Source organism: Bactrocera neohumeralis, unplaced genomic scaffold (assembly GCF_024586455.1).
Source record: "Bactrocera neohumeralis isolate Rockhampton unplaced genomic scaffold, APGP_CSIRO_Bneo_wtdbg2-racon-allhic-juicebox.fasta_v2 cluster10, whole genome shotgun sequence".
In the NCBI taxonomy this organism is placed as follows: Eukaryota; Metazoa; Arthropoda; class Insecta; order Diptera; family Tephritidae; genus Bactrocera; species Bactrocera neohumeralis.
In genome coordinates this window covers 16,032,051-16,053,751 of record NW_026089623.1, presented here as the reverse complement: position 1 = coordinate 16,053,751, position 21,701 = coordinate 16,032,051, and the positions used below count along the sequence as shown (strand labels likewise).

General features: G+C 37.8%; 2 protein-coding genes across 7 annotated transcripts in view; one reads left to right on the top strand and one right to left on the bottom strand.

Annotated features, from left to right (window-relative positions):
* LOC126765217 (protein abrupt-like) overlaps positions 1-21,701 on the bottom strand; it is a 299,753-nt gene that overhangs the window by 239,479 nt on the left and 38,573 nt on the right. For all 6 annotated transcript variants that reach the window (XM_050482846.1, XM_050482845.1, XM_050482847.1 and 3 more), the window contains one exon: positions 1,577-1,978. In XM_050482846.1, coding sequence (XP_050338803.1) covers positions 1,577-1,911 — 335 coding nt within the window. In that variant the 5' untranslated portion in view covers positions 1,912-1,978. The remainder of the gene's footprint in view (positions 1-1,576; positions 1,979-21,701) is intronic.
* On the top strand, positions 14,368-16,593 carry LOC126765550 (uncharacterized). The gene has a single exon (XM_050483161.1). The coding sequence runs from the start codon at positions 14,374-14,376 to the stop codon at positions 16,591-16,593; it is 2,220 nt and encodes a 739-aa protein (XP_050339118.1). The 5' UTR covers positions 14,368-14,373.

Here is a 21,701-nt window from a genome sequence, read left to right as displayed (position 1 = left end):
CAGTCATGAAAAGAGTAACACATAAGCGGACAGAACTGCACAGAACTGTTTTATTAAAGAGCAAATCACACACCAATTAAGTTATGAAAAAAGAATTGAGAAAAAGTGCATATGATGTATGCAACCTCATATCCAGAAATAATTTAAATGGGACCACAACTGTTCAGGTCCCTAAATACCGAATATGAGAACATCAGTGCTTATACCGAAAATAGAGGTAAAACTCAGAGAGAACCTTTTCTTGAGAACAGTGTGTCCTTGAGAAAACAAGGCCAACCAGTAGACGGACATTCAGGTGTGTTCTCAACTAATGCATTAGGATGAATTTACACAATCCACCCGAAAAACGACGATTGTTTCTACCTTCGGTTGCTATTGATTATTGTACGCAGTTCAAATGCATTTGAGTCATTGCGTACTGTGAATGGTACGGTGTGTGCAACTTTTGGAGAAGCATGTCAGCAATTACAATTGCTGGAACATGATAATCGCTGGAATCAAACAATGGACGATACGATAGCTACTTCGCATGCCCCTGAAGTTCGCACACTTTTCGTGATCACGCAAATCTGCGTCAATGGGATACGAACAAAAGTTACATAGCCGAAGACATTTTTCATTTGCGTCTCAAAATTGGATCTGTCATTGTTATGTTTCGCAATCTTCATTCGGCGAAACTATGTAATGGAACCCGACTGACTGTAATGCAGCTATCGAATACAAGGGCGCCGAATGCTTGGTGCTACGAATTCTTTTCAGTTCGAACGATTTGCCATTTCAGTTCAAAACTATTCAGTTTCCAGGGAAAAAAAACATTTGAAATGAAAATCAACAGGACACAAGGATAGTCGCTAGAAGTGTGTGGCATAAATCTATAAATGCCATGTTTTCACAGGGCCTGCTATACGTGGCGTGTTCATAAATCGAAACCCATATTTTCTATACATTTATGCTCCGGAACAGAAAACAAAAGGTGTTGTTTATCAAGCTGCGCTACATTGAAAAAAATTTAGAAAAATCGCACATAAATGATTCAAACACAAAATATGGTACATTCAAGTGTTTTTCATTTCAAAACACATAATTTCTCGCAAGAAAACGCCTGCGGGGTCAGCTAGTACTTCTATAAATTTTAAATTATGTTTATCGTGCAGATTCTTCTTCTTCTTTACTGGCATGAAAACCGCTTACGGGCTTATAGCTGAGTTATAGCCGAAATATTTATTATTTTTTAGGGTTTCATGTTATTTCTTATGGCCTTAGTTTATTGAGATTTTGGATCTGTACTCTTATGATTAGTGTTAGTGAATCTGTTTATAAGTATAATAATTATACAAATCTATTTGTATTTAATTTTTTAATATTATTGATTTTTTAGTGTAAACTTTTAGAAGAATGAATTTGTTTATATTTTAATTATTTTGTAGAATAAATTTATACAATAATTGATAAATGTATATAAGAATTTCATACAATTTGAAAAAAAAACCTATGTTGTGTTTCGTTTTGGCATTAGTTAATTATTATAAGTGGTTCTCTGTAATTAGTAGTTATTGATTGATTTAAATTTAAATACCTTAGAAGACATTCCATGTGTTCTGAGTACACATCTCGTAATATTATAATGGGGTGTTTGCAGGGATTTGATTTCAACAATTTACGAAAGTAAGGACTGCAGGCACTGAGAACAACTCTATGAGCAGCAAATGATCGCTGGTCACAAGATATAGTTACATCCACAAAGTCTTCTTCATCTCGCAATCGTTGAAAACAGTTAACTATAGATGACTGAAATTCACTCCATTTCAAAGCATACAGTTGATGATGCTGTTCATGAATTGTTAACTTTTGGGATAAAGAAATCTGCTCCTTTTTTTCCACAGGTATTAAGTTTTGCGATACTGAGGACATATTCCTTTAATTAAATTTATAAATTCCTTTTTAAATAAGTGCAATTTGGTGATGTCCTGGTTGAATTCTAAAATAAAACATAAATAAAGGTCATGCATTTTACTGTAGATAACATGGTATTTATGTATATGTTTATTATTAATGGCATGTCTCACACATACAGTTTGTCCAGAAACACTTTACACTCGGAAACAAAATGTTAAATTTTGACTTTAAATGAGCTAGTCATAAATTAAGTTTAGTTTAAAGAACATTTTTAATGGAACACAATTTAACAATATGTATTTAGATAATACCAACAAGAAATTAAATAAATCTCTTAATAAGCAAATATTTACACACTTTCGACACTGTCAAGAAGCTCTTTATACATAATACCAAACTTATTCTAAATGTATGACTTATTATATCAACCTAAAGCTAATTTTAATATTAGTTGTGACCCCCTTATCATTGTAGGCGGTTTTTATGGAAAACACCAACTTGTATAGGTCACATTCCAATGGGATTTGTGGCACACTTTAAGTATGACAGTTTTCAGTGCTGTTGAAGTTTTTGACTCCTTTTTGTCACTTTTTTCTTTAAGTAGGTCCAATGTCAGCTAGAAAGTCGGGAATCACTATAAAGGGTATATCGGGGCATTTAAAGGTCTCGGACGGTTGTATTCTCTATAGACATTGGTCAGGTAGGACAGGTGGCAGTATTGTCACTGAACGAATAATATGCCGTTCAGATGGCAACACTTTAACTCAGCTGTTAACGAACGAAGCGTCCATCAGCAGCGATCATTGCAACAGTCAATATTGATCGTCCATTTGTATTAGAAACTAAGATTCATTGCTTAAGTATCAGTTGTTAAGTTCAGTTGGTAAGAATCAGTTGTTAAAGAAACGTTGTTTAAGGCGGTCGCCCCGCCGCATGAATTTAAAGTGCGAACAAATAAAATAATAATTTGAATTAAATTAAGAACACGGTGGTTTTCTTTTAAAATGAATTCCACATTTGGGGGCTCAACCGGGATGTCTCCGGAAAGTGTTGTGCGGTTACATAAATCATTAAAATATAAATTTAAAGACATTTTTTTTGAAATTGACATTTGTGAGTGGCTGTACCTGTGCGCTTACAGTGGTCAGCATAGAACAGTGTATTGGTAGTGAGATGTGCAATGCCGTAAGAGCACATAATACCAATTGAACAGTAATAAGAAAAGAAATTATGAGATTTTTTTGGAACGATCGGAAAGTTACGTTAGTGACAGTAGTTCAAAATACTGAAGTGTACGACAATATATGTACGTACAAAGAACCTAAAACTTAACAGTGCGGTAGTGAATTCTGGTAATTTGCAAGTGACTGTACCCAGCTCGATATCGCGGGCAGTAAACGCATTTTCCAGTAAAATTTTGAAACGGTGCAAAAGGTTGCACGGACCAAGTTCCTGATAAATTTGTATAACGGCGTAAAAGCAAAAAACCGTACTAAGTGCGCGACTGTACCCAGTACGCTATAATGGTGCAAAACCGTAGACGGGCGCATAAGACGCGCAAAGCAAAGCTTAAGTAGCAGAACAACGCAGCAGCAGCAGGCAGCAAAGCATCGTAGCAGTAGGCGGCGCACGTAGAAGGCTGAACAACGGCAGCAGAGAAACGGGAGCTAAGATAAGTTATAATGATTTTGTAGTTAGTTGAGTAGAAGAGTGTGTTATTTGCACTCAGTTGCGATGTAATGTAGTAGAATGTGTAGCTTTTAGTTTGTAAGCAAAAAACAAAATGTACATTTGCTTCTAAGAAACATAATTACATTTGTAAAAGCGTATCCGTAATTTGAATTTTTATAAGAGTTAAGAGAAAAAATAATTTTGTAAGGTGGACGCTGAAACCATTAGGGTAATGACGGTAGAGACGTTAAAAGAAAAACTAAGAGGGTTGTGCGTCACGGGTAGGAAAAAGAAGTTGCAACTGCGTTTGCTACAACATTTTGTTTTCGATGATGAGCAAGATGAAGGGGGATGCGACGACGAATCGGAAAATTCGTTGTACGTTGATGTAAATGCTGCTCCATCGAATTCGCGAAGGGTGTCATTTTCGTTGCGTGACGTTAAAGACAGTGTTTCAGATTTTTTTGGTGATGATACTTGCGATGTTCGTCACTGGGTTGAGGAATTGGATGATATGGCTAACACGGTCGGTTGGAATAATTTAGAACGATTTGTATACGCTAAACAACTACTTAAGGGAGCAGCGAAATTGTTTGTACGTGGATTAGAAGGAGAAAGAGATTGGGCTAGTTTAAAGCGTTCTCTTATCGATGAGTGTGGGGAAAAATTATGTGCGTCTGAAGTGCATCGAACATTAAGAAACCGGCGTAAACAGCCAAAAGAAAGTTTTCATGAATACCTTTATGCCATTTTAGAATTAAGGAAGCAAATCTCTTTAGATGAAAGAAGCGTAGTAGAGTATTTCGTGGATGGCATACCAGACGTTAAAGCAAATAAGAGTATGTTATATCAAGCCAAAACGGTGAGCGAATTAAAGGAACAAATCCGCATATACGAGAAAGTTAGAAGTGTACAAGCTACAGTAGGCACAGGATACGTGGAACGGTTCGCTACAGAGAGTAAAGAATCGATGAAAAAGAAGGTCATATAGCAAGAGCCTGTCCGGAGGCTAGGTCTAGTAATGTCGTTTGCTTTAAGTGCAAACAGAAGTGGCATTATTCTCATCAGTGTAAAGAGCAAAGGGATAAGACGATAAAAAGTGAACGGGTAAATACAATTGATCACAAAGTAGAAACGTCTACCAGAAAAGGTGGAATGATCTTCGTTGATGCAACTATCAATGCTTTGACCTTCAGTGCACTAGTGGATACAGGATGTATTGTGTGTATCATGGGTACGATACCTTAGTGATGTTAGGAGATATAAAGCTAATTGGAGAAAAACAAAAATTGTTCGGTGTAGGTAAAGGCGTGCTTACTACATTAGGCAGCTTTATGGCCGATATTTCAATAGAAGGGTTGTCATTAAATGTAACATTCCACGTGGTTAGGGAAAGTGATATTCCGTATGCAGCCATGATCGGAAACGATGTACTTCACGATGTTGAGTTAGTTTTTAGAGAAGGTAGTGTTGAGTTCAGGAAACTTGTGAGGACTGCTGAGGAGGCAGCGAAGCACGCAGGGATCGGGGAGATCTCTTGGGGGTGCGCGTGGTGGAGGTGAAGAGTTTGGGTCAGTCCACCAGGGTGCATGCAGTGATGCTGAAGTGTTTGTGTCAAATCAGCGGGGTGCAAGTGGTGATGTTGAAGGGTTTGTGTCAACTCACCGTGAGTTAAGAGACTATGGGAATAGTCAAGTTGAAGTTTTCAAGGAACAAAAGGACATTACCGGACCGGTATTAGAAACGAGGGCGGAAGTCATTAATGACAATGGGTTAAGCAAAGACTTTAGGGTATTGTCTTCAATTGGAACGGCAATGTCTGAGGAGTCAGATAAAGTGGATCTATCGCATCTGCCGATAGACGAGGCTAAAGTAGTAAGCAGTTGGATTAATAGCTATTATCCTAGGAAGTCGAGTAGAACACCAGTACAAATGAAATTGTTATTAAAGGATGAGAAACCGATATTTCAGGGGCCACGTAGAGTGTCGCAGGCGGATCAAAAATGTATTGATGAGGAGGTAGCGCGTATGCTTAACGAGGGTATTATTCAGGATAGTTGTGTTAGTTACAAAGAAAAAAGGGAGCAAAACGGTTTTGTTGTGATTATCGCAAGATAAACGAAAAAATAATCAGGGACAATTTTCCTATGACAGTGGTGAACGAAACGTTAGACAGATTACAGGGTGCAAGAGTCTTCACCATCTTATTAGATGGGAGAAAGGCCAAATTCTAAAGAGGAATATTAATTTTTTGGGGTTCATTGTGGAGAACGGGACAATTTTGCCATCAGAAGAGAAGACTAAGGCAGTCAGTGCATTTCCAGTACCAACTAGAAAGAAAGAATTACAACAATTCTTAAGTTTAACTTCATATTTCAGGCGTCTCATCCAATATTATGCAGTTAATGCGAAGCCGCTAACAGATATGCTTCGTTAGGACGAAAAGTTTGGTTTGAGGGAAGAACAACTCTTAGCCATTCAAGAGCTGAAGCGTGCGTTAGTAAATGCGCCCGCATTGAATCTTTTCAATCCACATGCAGAAACAGAGGTGCATGCTAATGCGTCAAAATTTGGTTACGGCGCAATCTTACTACAAAGAGATGCAGAAGATAATCTGTTACATCCCATCGAATACATGAGTCGTAAAACAACAAGGGCGGAAGAAAAATATAGTGCTTTTGAACTTGAGGTTCTTGCAGCTATAAAAGCATTACAGAAATGGCGTATATACTTAAGAGATATTCAGTTTAAAATAGTTAGCGGTTGTAACGTTTTCGCTATGACAGTCAAGAAAGAAGACGTACCAGACAGGATCATGAGGTGGGCAATGTACTTACAAGAATATAATTATGTGGTTGAACATAGGTCTGGAATTCGCATGAGACAAGTAGATGCTCTTAGTCGTGCTTACTGCTTATTAGTAGAAGACTCGTTAAAGTTTAGGATAAAAGAGGCGCAAATGCAGGATGACTGGATAAGAGCAGTGCGGAAAATTGTGGAAGTAGAATCATATGAGAATTTTTTTTAAGAAATGACTTACTTTACAATGACTCTGTAAAGAAATTGTTGGTAGTACCATCCAGTATGGAAGAAGAAATTATAAAGTTAGCACATAGGCAGGGTCATTTTGCAGCAAAAAGAACACAGGAGCTAGTAGAAAGAAATTATTATATACCAAACTTGAGCAAAAAAGTACAAAATGTAGTAACTTCGTGTGTAGAGTGCATAGTAATAGACGCAAAAAGGGGTAAGAAAGAGGGCTTGTTGACACCAATCGGCAAAACTTGTGAACCATTAAGTATTCACTTACCATATTGACGATGTGGGTCCATTAACCGAAACACGGAAAAAGTATAATCATAGTTTAGTCATAGTGGACGCATTTTCGAAATTCGTTTGGTTGTACCCAACGAAATCAACCGAGGTGGAAGAGGTAATCAATAAATTAAAGAAACAATCCTCAGTTTTCGGCAACCCGAAACGGATTGTAACGGACAGAGGAGCGGCTTTTACGTCAAAAGCGTTTAACGAGTACTGCACGAAGGAGGGCATACAACACCTGTTGATCGCAACCGGTGTTCCGCGGGGCAACGGACAGGTAGAACGCGTTCACAGAACCGTTGTTTCAATGCTGTCTAAGAAATGTCAAGGTAACCCAACCCAGTGGTACAACCACGTTGCAAAAGTACAACAAATTTTAAATAACACTGCACCACGCAGTACGAAAATATCACCTTTTAGAATTCTTACAGGACTAAACATGCGAGTAGTAGATTATCCAGACTTACATGAAATTTTAAAAGATCTCGAAATAGAGGAATTGAATTTAGAACGTGATTCATTAAGAAAGAACGCTCATGAAAATATAGAAAAAATACAAAAAGAGAACTGTAAGACATTTAATCAAAAAAGGAAAGAAAGCCGTGAATACAACATAGGAGAATTGGTAGCTATTAAGAAAACTCAGTTTTTCTTACGACCGAAGTATTTAGACCCGCACAGGGTAGTCGCCAAACTAAATCATGACAGGTACGAGGTTGACAAAGTAGCAAATACGGAAGAACCAAAAAATACCACTACGATGGCAGAAAACATGAAAAGGTGGACTTAATTATTCGAGGTCGAATAATAGGTAAGGACGGCCCATTGTAGGAGGAAATAATATGTAGGACAGGTGGCAGTATTGTCACTGAACGAATAATATGCCGTCCAGATGGCAACACTTTAACTCAGCTGTTAACGAACGAAGCGTCCATCAGCAGCCATCATTGTAACGGTCAATATTGATCGACCATTTGTATTAGAAACTAAGATTCATTGCTTAAGTATCAGTTGTTAAGTTTAAGGCGGTTGCGCCGCGACACCGCGACAAATTCGGCATAACTTTTCTTAGAAGTATAAGAGATCTAGAATATATATTAACCCGATTCTATCCAGTTTCGGTACTATAACATTTCTTTACCAAAAATAAGATACATATTTCTCCCTGAATTTCAAAACTATATATCTGGCAAAAAGTCGTGAATAAAGACCGGGGTCTATGTACATATTTAGTATTTAGTGCCTTAAATTTATTCGGTTTCTTCAAATGATGATTGTTGAATTATTGGCTGCGATCCTCGTGAGAGATGAAATGTTTGGTTATATTACACAGTACAACAGCTAATCTGGGGGGTGAGAATTTCCAAGTCAGGGTGATGGTACTAGGTCAGTATAGTAAAACCCTCAAAAGGTTTGGCGTTCGTATGTGTCAGCTTTTTTTTATGACCTTATAAATTTCACAGTACAACAGCTAATCTGGGGGGTGAGAAATTCCAAGTCAGGGTGATGGTACTAGGTCAGCATAGTAAAACCCTAAAAGGGTTTGGCGTTCGTATGTGTCAGTTTTTTTCATGACGTATTAAATTTTTATACTCTCGCAACAAATTTGCTAGGGAGAGTATTATAGTTCTGTTCACATAACAGTTGCTTGTAAGTCCTAAAACTAAAAGAGTCAGATATAGGGTTATGTATACCAAAGTGATCAGGGTGACGAGTAGAGTTGAAATCCGGATGTCTGTCTGTCCGTCCGTCTATCCGTCCGCCCGTGCAAGCTGTAACTTGAGTAAAAATTTAGATATCACCATCCCACACATCAGGAAGCTGCATCCAGGGTTTTTTTAAAAATTGAAAATGGGCGTATGCAACATTGGTACGCCACATTCCCCACACTCATCATCATTTTCTTCGCTAATATATACACACCACGCTCTAACACACACACAACACCATCCCACACATCCTGACAACATTGGTACTCATCATTTTCACACACACAACACACAATGACATCACACACCATCATCTACTTTCGCCGAACAAAAGTACAAAAGGACAGACAACTGATCAAAAAACACTCTGGCGATTCGACATCCATCCGATCAACACGATTCCGTTTTTGGCTACCTTTTTTTCGCGAACATCTCGTTAACATTAAGTTTTTTTATATATTTACATATGTTCATAAATAAATTTTAACGTTCCTTCCGCTTGCTAAATTCAAAGACATATATTTTATACCTTGTGAAATAATAAATTTCGAAACTAATAACCACTTGAAGTGAAGTGCAAACGAATTATTTTTAATAACAAGTTGGGGGAAATTATATGGTGAGTGCGAAAAAGGTGCCACGTACAAAAATACATGGTCCTTCGAGCCTAAAAGAAAGGCACTACGGAAATTTAGAAAAAAAATATATACATATACAATAATACATGGTGACAGTGACCGAAAACTTAAGCAAAAAAAAAAAAAAAATAATAATATAATAATAGTTAAATGTAATACGGTGTGGAAAAACATAAAGTCAAGTTTGGTGAAAAAACAAAATACGTTAAGTGCTGGCTGGTTATAAAAACAAACGGGTGCGAACCAAATTAAACATATAAAACTAACTTAAAACCCAACACTCTTATAATAAAGTATACGGGCGCGATTTCTAACAAGAATCTAGAGAAAGTGTCAACAGCAGTAGAAAGTGCTTGGTACACAAAAGCACAAAATAGAGAATACATATCTCACCTAATAAAAGGAAAACAAAATCACCAAAAAGAAACCAAACGGGCGCGAACTAAATTAAACATATAAAACTAACTAAAAAACAAACACACTTACAATAATTTATACGGGCGCGAGTTCTAACAAGAATCAAAAAACAAAAAAAGGAAAAAAAGCAGATAAGAGAAAGGAGAAAGAACTGGCATACAACGAAGAGGAGGAATTGGACAACAAACTCACTGATCGGTACAACCCAAAAATCCCTAAGGGAAATCAAAGTGAGTTGTATCGTTTCCATTTTTTGGTTTTGATTTATGTATATATGTATGTATGCTAGTAACTACGGTTGAATATCAAACCGTTTAAGCATTAAGCAACGTTTTTTTTTTAAAAACGGATATAAAATACTTCGTATACGGTATAAATTAAAAAACCGGTAGTAAAAAAAAAAAAAAAAAAAAAGTAAAAAAAAAAAAAAAAAAAAAGGTGGGCAAAATTTGGTATTATACCGCCCACGTATACTTACCTTTGTTTATGCAAACTCTCACCAAAACGAGAATATTATCTCAGTATTCAAGTGTTTACTTGTAAATTTCCGGCAATACTCCCTCTGCTTCCTAAAGCAGAACGCGCGATTGCTCAAACTAAGCAATAAGCGCAATAAAAAATTCTTAATAAAGCATCAAAGAGAGAGAGAATATAAACATACATATATACATACAACTATATAAATATCACTGTTAATATACATTAGCACATACGTTAAATTATTTATATACATACATATACTTACATTTAAGTGCAGAGGTTAAATACCTGCACATTACAGTTTCTCTTTTCTTCTGTTTATTCTGCCGCGAAAATAATAAAAAAACAGACATACATACATATGATATATATGCGGCCTGCTCTTATCTGTATGTAAAAACGTCTATACATATATCCCACAAAGAGGATATAATTGAACAATTAAAAATAAGAATCAAAACTATAAAAAAGTATTGCAATATTTCGCAAAAATAAACTTTTTATACCAATTTTTTCTTCTGAAGAAATACAGGTTTATATACTTAAACCATATATTACATACATACGAGTATATTCAAAGTCCTAACAGGCAAACAAATTTTAATAGAATTCCTCTCTTCGTGAAAAAGAACAAGAGAAGTGCATATAACACGAAAGCATAAGCACATAAAATCGCACATACATGCTTATATACAAAAGGTATTGCGTCAGATACGTACGAGGGCATACCAATAAATCCAGAAGATAATAAATACTCGCAATACATAAAACAAAAATATATATATATATATATATATATATATATATATATATATATATATACTATTATAATAAATTATATTATATTAATAATAATAATAATAATAATAATAATAAACATAAACGCAAATAAATACAACGGCGAGTAATAAAAACTATAAACGCGGATTTTATTAATTTTATCGGAAATAAAAAACTCTTATTTACATAAAACAGTTTTCGGTTAATAAAGTTCTCAGTATACACTGAAAGAAAATATATACAAATATTTTACAATTTTACATTTCTAAATGAATATAGATTCAAAAGAATCTAAAACATCTCAATTCTTGAAAATTCCCAAAATGATTTCTGACGATAAGAGTCCATGTACACCTGCAGAAGCTACACGCTCTAAGCAAGGTGCTACAAAACAAAAGAGGGGGAAAGACATATCATACTCTAAATTCATTTCTGAGAGTGACTGTCTAATAAAATACTGCACTCGATTTGCCTCGCCGATTCAAGACAATTCTGAATCGGCGCTAGAAATAAAAAGCCAAACGCTTGAAAATTTTTGGACACGTCTCCAAGCTGCATATGACACAATTGTAGATACTGACGATTCAGATCTACCAGAAAACTTTAAATCTTCTGCATACGCCAAATTTGAAAACTGCTTAGACCAGTATGAAGACACAAAAATTATGATCGCAGATCAATTAAAACTTATAAAGTCAATTGCACCTACTCCCCACAGTAGAGTAGAGTTACCACAAGTGCAAGCCCAAGAGGCAACAGGCATTCATCTCAAAGTGCCAGCGTGTGATACGGAAATATTTCATGGAGGTTATGAACAATGGCCGTCCTTCCGGGACATGTTTACAGCCGTGTACATAAACCATCCAAAATTATCACAAGCGCAAAAATTGTATCATCTCCGATACAAAACAAAAGGTCAAGCAGGCGTAATAGTAAAACAGTTCGCATTAAGTGATGACAATTTCAATTTGGCTTGGGAAGCTCTGAAAGCAAGATATGAAAACAAAAGAATATTGGTCGACAAGCAAGTAACCATGCTCATGAACTTGCCGAAAATTCAAAAAGAAACAAGTGAAGAATTCATAAAATTAGAATCCACTGTTTCAAATTGTTTGTCGGTTCTATCGACACAAAATGTTCCCACAGACAACTGGGACCCTATTCTGGTAAACATATGCACCGCAGCATTACCAGAAAAATCATTACTTCTATGGGAGCAATCGCTCTCATCAAGAAGAGACTGCCCAACGTGGCAGCAAATGAAAGATTTCTTAACTACCCAATATGAAATTGCGGAAAGGGTAGATAAAAAAACAGTCAGAACTAAAAACGTTCAACACGACCTAAACAGAAGCTTTAATAGACCCCAAGTCAATAACAACAACAATTTAAATAGAAGCTTTTTCAAAGCACAATCGTTCACATCTGAACAGAACAAATATACGTCATGCGAACTATGTACAGGAGGGCATAAACTCAAAACTTGCGAGAAGTTTAAAAAATTAAATATAAACGAAAGGAACAACTTTGTCAGGTCAAAAAGACTCTGTACAAACTGCTTGTCCCACGCGCACAATCTTACTAATTGCGAAAGCAAATTCAACTGCGTATATTGTCATAAAAGACATCATTCCATGTTACATTACAACATGTCTCCCAATACACCTCAAAGTAACGCATTCTCAAGAAAAGCCACGGGTTTAGTTGCAACAGCAACTCCCGAAACACAAAATCTCGAAATTTGCCAAGAGACACCATGCTGCTCAAAGGCATTAAAAACTCAAACGCTACACAGCGAGAATCAAAGTAAGGTATTACTACCAACAGCAGTGGTCTCCATCGAACACAGAGGAGAACTGTTTAAACTTAGAGCCTTAATAGACCAAGGATCACAACGATCCTTTATAGCGTCTAAGGCACAAAATAAATTAAAATTGCCAACAAGGCCAGCAAAATTTGAAATTACGGGAATGGGCGGAAGAGTAGTACAAAACTCTAACAAAATATGCCCCATTACCCTAATTTCCCCCCAAGCGGATAAGCGCATTCAAGCAAATGCTATTGTCTTACCGCAACTAACAAACATGCTTCCAAGCTATCAAATAAATAGCAAGCATTGGGATAAAATTTCACACCTGACTCTAGCAGATCCCAACTGCAACAAGCCAGCTCAAATAGACATCCTAATAGGCAGCGACCTTATACCGCAAATTATACTAGAAGGTGTTGAAAAAATCTCAAACACCCTTCTAGCTCAAAACACTATCTTCGGTTGGATACTAAGTGGACTAGTTACTGAAACAGTTTCTACCATGACAACTGAAGTTGAAGAAATATCCAACGAATACCTTAATTCACAATTAAGGAAATTTTGGGAGTTAGAAGAGCTCCCCCCCATTTCGATCGCAACACCAGAAGATCAGTATTGTGAAGACTTTTATAAAGCCACAACTACTAGATCAGCTAATGGTCGGTATGTCGTACGACTACCACTAAAACAACAATTTCCAGACACACTCGCCTTAGGTCACTCTCGCACCTCTGCAATACAGCAGTTTCTAAGTATGGAAAAAAACCTACTTAGAAAAGGTGAGCTCAAACAAGATTATGATGGTGTCTTAGAAGAATACCTCCATTTAGACCACATGGAGGAAGTAAGCCCATGTGAAAAAATCATAAGAGGCAAATATTACTCTTTCTACTTGCCACATCATGCAGTAGTAAAGCCTGACAAAAAAACAACAAAAGTCAGAGTTGTCTTCAATGCCTCCAGAACCACTAGCTCGGGGAATTCCCTAAATGACATTCTATTTACGGGACCCACACTCCAACCAGATCTAATGCTCCTCATATTGAACTGGCGTATATACAAATACGTATTCAATGGGGATGTCGAAAAAATGTATCGACAAATACTCGTACATAAAGATGATCAAGATTTTCAGCGAATTATTTTCCGAAAATCTGCCAATAGTCCACTACGCGACTTTAAATTAAAAACAGTAACCTTTGGCGTAAACTGTGCTCCATACTTAGCCATTCGTACACTCCACGAACTGGCAGAAAACACAAAGTCAGAATTTCCTCTGGCAACACAAGTGTTAAAAACACAGACGTATGTTGACGATATCCTGTCTGGAAGCCACAGTCTTCCACTAGCATACGATACCTTATCACAGGTAATAAATGCCCTCAATACCGCAGGGTTTCCTTTAAAAAAGATTACAGCCAATCACCCAAATATTTTAAAAAATATTCCTAAAGACCATTTGTTGGATACTAATTTCCTTATATTTGAAAAGGAAAGTACAACAAAAACACTGGGCATACAATGGAATGCGATATCTGACCAGTTCTCATACACGACAGAGTCCATATCCGCATTATCAGCCATCACAAAAAGACAGATTTTATCCTCGGTGGCAAAACTTTTCGACCCCGCAGGATGGCTTTCGCCAATTATGATACAAGCGAAAATCCTGATTCAAGAATTATGGCTAGACGGAACCGACTGGGACGAACAAGTGAAGCCTCTTCGCTTAGAAAAATGGTCCCAGTTTGCTAATAACCTAAAAGACATTTCGCAGATACAAATTCCACGGTGGGTAAACTATTCCCCCGAATACAAAGTGGAACTACACGGCTTCTGCGACGCCTCTGAAAAGGCATATTGTGCCACTATTTATGTGCGCACACAAAGCGATATTGCCACCACAAGCCACCTACTGGCGGCAAAAGCAAAAGTCGCACCGCTAAAAACGATAAGTCTACCACGACTTGAACTCTGTGGCGCTCTGCTATTAGCCAAGCTAGTCTCCATGGTGCAGACTCACTTGAACATGGCAAAATACAAGTTATATCTATGGTCCGATTCCGAAATAGTTCTAGCCTGGTTGGAAAAACCACCACATGCGTGGAAAACATATATTTCCAACAGAACTTCTCAAATACTTGACCTAGTAGGATCAGCCACTTGGCGACACGTAGCCAGTGCTGACAATCCTGCTGATCTAGGTACAAGAGGATGCAAACCTCTGCATCTCGCCACCTCCACCCTCTGGTGGAATGGCCCCCGATGGTTAACAGAATCTCCCGATTCTTGGCCACAATCGCCCATGCGCAACATAATTGCCCCAGAAAGTCGAAAAATCGACACTTATCATACAACCCTGGATGATACTGACATCCTTGAACGATTCTCATCGTTCCCCCGAGCGCTCAGAGTAGTCGCCTATATGCTCAGATTCATAGAGCGACTCAAGCATAAAGTTAAAGGGGCAACCTATCCCCAATGCGATACTTTGACGCACCAAGACTTGCAAAACGCAAAAATCGCCCTTATCACATCAACCCAAACGCGCTACTTCAGCCGCGACATATCATTATTAAGAGAACTGAAGCCGATTGATAAAAAGAGCTCACTCTTAGTATTAAATCCATTTCTAGACACGAAAGGTCTGCTTCGTGCGAATGGTCGGCTTGCAAATTCAAGCCTAACATATAATGAACGCCACCCTATAATTATACCTGAGAGGTGTCCATTTGCCACCTTATTCATCGCATATATCCACATACTAATGCTCCATGCCGAACATCGCCTCATGCAACATATGGTTCGCCAAGAATTGTATATACCCCGACTTAAGCCCCAAATAAAGAAGTGCATTTTCATGTGCAAGATCTGCACTATGCATAAGCAGAAAATGCGAACCCAGATTATGGCAGCACTTCCACCTGAACGCTGCAATTTCGCTCTGCCCTTCACCACCACAGGTGTCGATTTTGCTGGGCCTTTTATGATAAAGGCGTCCATGCTAAGATCTCCCACCCTAATGAAGGGCTACGTGGCTGTCTTTGTCTGTTTCACGACAAAAGCAGTACACCTTGAGCTGTGTACTAATCTGACGACGGAGGCTTTTCTCGCGGCATTTGCCCGCTTCGTCGGACGACGTGGCTTTCCAGCAAAAATAATGAGCGATAATGGCAAAACATTTATCGGAGCACAACGAGCTACAGAAAAACAGTTTGTAGATTTCATGAAACAAGTCTCACCTGACATTGTCCAAAAATACGCTCCGCAAGGTATCAATTGGCAGTTCATCCCCCCAAGCGCCCCTCATATGGGCGGTTTATGGGAATCAGCTGTAAAAAGCTTCAAAACTCATTTCAAGAAGCTAGCTGGCAACTATAAATTCAATTATGAAGAATTCACGACCTTGTTAACTAGAATCGAAGCCGTTCTCAACTCACGGCCTCTCGCAGCTCTCTCGCAAGATCCCTCAGACTTAACAGCACTAACTCCCGGCCACTTTCTTAAAGGAGCGCCCATCCTGGCCACACCTGAGCCAGGCGTGGAGACGCTCTCCTTATTAAACAGATGGGAACGAATTAAAATTCTCCATCATGAATTCAGTCGCCGATGGAAAGAAGATTATTTAAAGGACCTCCACAGAAGGTACCGGTGGAAAACACCAGAAAAAGCGCCTCAGCTTGGAGATTGTGTCTTGATCAATGACGATTGTCTCCCCCCTACCGAATGGCGGCTTGGCCGCATAGAGAAGCTTTACTACAGCTCCGACGGTCATATTCGCGTAGTCGATCTCCGCACGCAAACTGGAACACTAACCAGGCCGGTCGTTAAACTATGTTTTTTGCCAACCGCCGAAAAAACCGATATATAAACCGTAAACAATAAACCGATAAAAACCGCCAAATATATCACAAACAATAATTTATTAAATACCAAAAATAACGTAAAAGGGTCGATCCACATGACGACCCACTCATGCCACACCACGTGGCAACATAGTTCACTACTATATTTAACAAATATCTAATGACGATAACCTCTTCTATAGATAAATATGGATATCGATGCGGCAACAGCACCAATGCCAACCGTCCGTTCGGCTGTCCACGTTCCACGCCCTGGGGCTGTCCCAACACCAGCTCCGCGAACCATCACGGCAACAATGCCGTCAACCGCTGCACGCAATGCAATCCGAGCAACTCCGACGTCGCAACAGAATGAGGTACCTCGCATCCGATGTCCTCTGTGTTGTCGTCCTCACAGGTTGCCACGCTGCGGCATATTTAAAGGGATGCCACCTCAACAACGCCAGCAGGTTGCCCGGGCCCATGGCCATTGCCTGAGTTGCCTGTCGCCTACTCATACAACACAGGAGTGTACGTCCGGCTATGTGTGCCAAATGTGTATGCTTCCGCACCACACTATGCTGCACCGTATTACTAGCCCCGAGACAGGGCGACACTCTGCCCCACGCAACCAGCGGGGGTAAAAGACGTTCAAACCGACAGCAACCGCGAAGGCCAATACCTACTCCGGATGACTCGCGTCCGCGACACCACCACAATGTAACACGACGGCAGCGTACTAGGCCACAAACGCGCCGTCCAACCGGTCTCAGCAACGTGGTAGCTACGTTGCAACAACTCCAGCGACTACTAGGCTAAAACTTTGCCTAGGGGGGCCAGGATGGCTAAATGGGTATCAGCCTTCCCACTTCTGCCCGTCAACACCATCCCACACATCCTGGTATGCAACATTGGTACGCCACATTCCCCACACTCATCATCATTTTCTTCGCTGCACACCACGCTCTAACACACACACAATGACATCACACACCATCATCTACTTTCGCCGAACCAAAGTACAAAAGGACAGACAACTGATCAAAAAGGCACTCTGGCGATTCGACATCCATCCGAACAGACCGATTCCGTTTTTGGCTACCCTTTTTTCGCGAACATCTGGTTATAATTAAGTTTTTTTTATATTTTTACATATGTGCACAAATAAATTGTAAATCCTTCCGCTTACTTAACTCAATATATTATATATATATTATACATACATATTATTCATACCTTGTGGAGTAATAAAATTCGAAGCTAATAACCACTTTGTGAAATTCTATTATATGGTTTTACAAAAATTACTGATTATTTGAAAAATATGTAAATGACGGATAATGAAATCTCGATTATCACTTTATCATGCGAGAGTATAAAATGTTCGGTGACACCCGAACTTAGCCTTTCCTTACTGGTTTGTTTTTTTATTTATTTAAAATAAATATTGCCAAATGCAATTTGTCTTGCATTTCTTTTTGTTTCGTACTAATTTTAGAACTCGAAATGTTTTACGTAAAGTTGCCGCTTTAGGGATAAGAAATGTTCCGCTCAACGTATTTATTTATGTATCTGGCATACACTTGTTACTTACTTGTTTAATCTATACATATAAAAAGTGAAATTCTATTATATGGTGAGTGGCCGATCACAGACTACAGATGAACGCGCAAAAAATAATGCGTCGCAGCGTGACCGTAATGCACGAAATAGATATGCTGACCCTGTACCTGTACTGAATCTTTAAGTTTCACTTTATACTTTATACGTAGCGAAGCACGTTCTGGGCCGCTAGTAAATTATAAATTTAAGAAACACCTGATATTATATTTGCTGTTTGAAATTTGAGCCTGTCTCTGCCAGCTTCGGGATTTTTCTCCTCTTGTGTACATATACAAAATAATTGATTAAAATATTTTTTCCAAATAAACGCAATTGATTTTTTGATGACTAGTCCGCACTGACACAGTGTTGACAACCGTAATACCAAAAAAAAGTTGAAGTTGTGAAAAGACTTCAACAGAACAGAACAGTAAGGGGTTGAGTTGATATCGATAATACCGAATTTCTAACTTCAACAAAAATGAAGTTAGGTTGAAGCCCGTAAAAGGAGCCATAATTATAAAAAAACAATATTTTAATAAGAACTACAATAAGCTGTTAATTTTTTAAATATTTTCGTTCTTTTAATTTTAAAAAATTAGACACGACTGTTTCAATGTTAAGAGATTGTGCCACTTCATTTTCAAATTATTATGTTGCCAAGCCTGTCACTATTTCTTTACATATTTTAGAAAGAAGGTATGTTTTGGTAAGTTTTAATTAGAAGAACTGCGTTCTGCACTAGCTACGGACAGGAACAGCTACGGACAGCAACAACCGTATTGCCGCAAATAAATTTAGAACGATATATATTGTGACATAAAAATAAAAAGAAATTGTAACTTAAATTCCATTGGTTAATGATATTCCAAAACAATGCTTTTGGCTAAGTTGCTATAGCTGTCCCTAATTCTATGCCAAATATGAGCGACATCTGGCAACCAGTTTGTTTATGACAGCTGTGTACCGATTTAACACCTTAGTTGCGTAAAGATTTAGGAAATTTAGAAAAACTCCAAGATAGTTTGTACAAAAAATGGTCAGAGTTTCAACAAAACCATTTAGAAGTGTCCAAAGATCCCAAAAATAAAAATTATTATTAAAATAATTATTTTAAAAATGACGTAGAAGGGACGGTAGGTACCTTATTTGACAGCGTACGCCAATTTAAGCGAATTGATTGCTATAAATCAAGAAAATAGTTCGCAGGCTTCAGTTCTTATTAACAGAATTAGAAAAAATTTGAAGACTGCGAAATAAACGAAATACTTATGCTCTCTAGACAGCGTAGAGAAACTTATAGAAAAAGTGCTTAAAAGTGCTTTAAAGTGATACTGTGCTTGAATTTATTAGCCAGCACGAAAATGAAGAGTTATTAAGTAAGTTATATGATTTAAGAAATAGATTTTACAAACTCGGAATTAAAATCTATTAACAAAAAAATGATGCCAATTTTACGTTGCCTCAAGTTGACATTCCCATTTTTTCAGGAGATTACGCTCAGTGGCATACTTTTAAAGAATTGTTTGAGCAACTCGTAGTCTCTCAAAATGTTTCAGACACGTATAAAATGTGTATTTTAAAAACTAAATTAAGAGGTTTATGGTTCCACAAAGATAAATCCTTTAAAGCAAATGGGAGATTAAAAAATGATTCTAAACATGTCCTGCTAACCACAGCAATTGTTGGTATAAAAGGTCGTGATGGAAAAATAATAAAGGCACGAGCCTTATTAGATAATGGGTCTCAAGTTCACCTCATACCCAAAGAATTGAAAAATAAATTAAATCTTCCAGTAAAGAATCTATGACTATTGAAAGAGTTGGACAAAACAAGACAAATACAAATAAAAGAGTTAGTCTTCATTTAAAATTGATATTAGATCCCGGCTAAATGAGCTTCTGACTCCCCACATAATATAACACACCTGCATCATATACACCACACACCCGAGGACACCGAACACAATTAACAGAAGGGACTGGCGGACGGCGCCGAGCCTCTTTCTCGATCGATCCGTGCGCGTATACGCAACCGACCAATTTATCATTTTTTCGAACGTTATCGACTTCAATCGCATTAAAAGTGAGTGCCGTGAATTTATTCTATTAACAAAATTCACATGGTCCTTCGAGCCGTACCGGACGGCACTAGTGGTGACAAAATAACTACGGTCACGTGTTAATAAAATAATCACGGTCACGCGGTAACAAATTAATCACAGTTACGCGGTAACAAAATTAGAAATAAACTAATTAAAACTAAACTAATTAGAAAAAAAACAGTAGTGAAAAAGTTAGCAAACGAACAAAACGGTGGTGACAAAAACAAAAAAAACAAAACCGTTGGTGACAAAACGAAAAGAAAACAGTACTGACAAAAAATTTGGAATAAAAAAGAGAACTGTGAAAACTGTGAACAAAAACCGATGGTGACAAAAGTTGGCAAAAACGAAAAAATTTATATGTATATAAAAATGCATGTGAACAAACGTGCAAAAAAAAGTAAGGAAGGGCTAAGTTCGGGTGTCACCGAACATTTTATACTCTTGCACGATAAAGTGATAATCGAGATTTCATTATCATTCATTTACATATTTTTCAAATACCGTATTTGTGTAAAGTTTCATTCCGCTATCATCATTGGTTCCTAATTTATATACTCGTATTATACAGAGAAGACATCAGATGGAATTCGAAATAGCGTTATATTGGAAGAAGGCGTGGTTGTGAACCGATTTCACCCATATTTCATACATGTCATCAGGGTGTTAAGAACATATTATATACCGAATTTCATTGAAATCGGTCTAGTAGTTCCTGAGATATGGTTTTTGGTCCATAAGTGGGCGAGGCCACGCCCATTTTCAATTTTGAAAAAAAGCCTGAGTGCAGCTTCCTTTTGCAATTTCTTCCGTAAAATTTAGTGTTTCTGACGTTTTTTGTTAGTCGATTAACGCACTTTTAGTGATTTTCAACATAACCTTTGTATGGGAGGTGGGCGTGGTTATTATCCGATTTCGTCCATTTTTGAACTGTATATAGAAATGCCTGAAGAAAACGACTCTGTAGAGTTTGGTTGACATAGCTATAGTAGTTTCCGAGATATGTACAAAAAACTTAGTAGGGGGCGGGGCCGCTCCTACTTTTCCAAAAAAATTACGTCCGAATATGAGCCTACCTAATGCGATCCTTTGTGCCAAATTTCACTTTAATATCTTTATTTATGGCTTAGTTATGACACTTTATATAGGTTTTCGGTTTCCGCCATTTTTGTGGGCGTGGCAGTGGCCGATTTTGCCCATCTTCGAACTTAACCTTCTTATGGAGCCAAGGAATACGTGTACCAAGTTTCATCATGATATCTCAATTTTTACTCAAGTTACTGCTTGCACGGACGGACGGACGGACAGACGGACGGACGGACAGACGAACATCCGGATTTCGACTCTACTCGTCACCTGATCACTTTGGTATATAACCCTATATCTGACTCTTTTAGTTTTAGGACTTACAAACAACCGTTTTGTGAA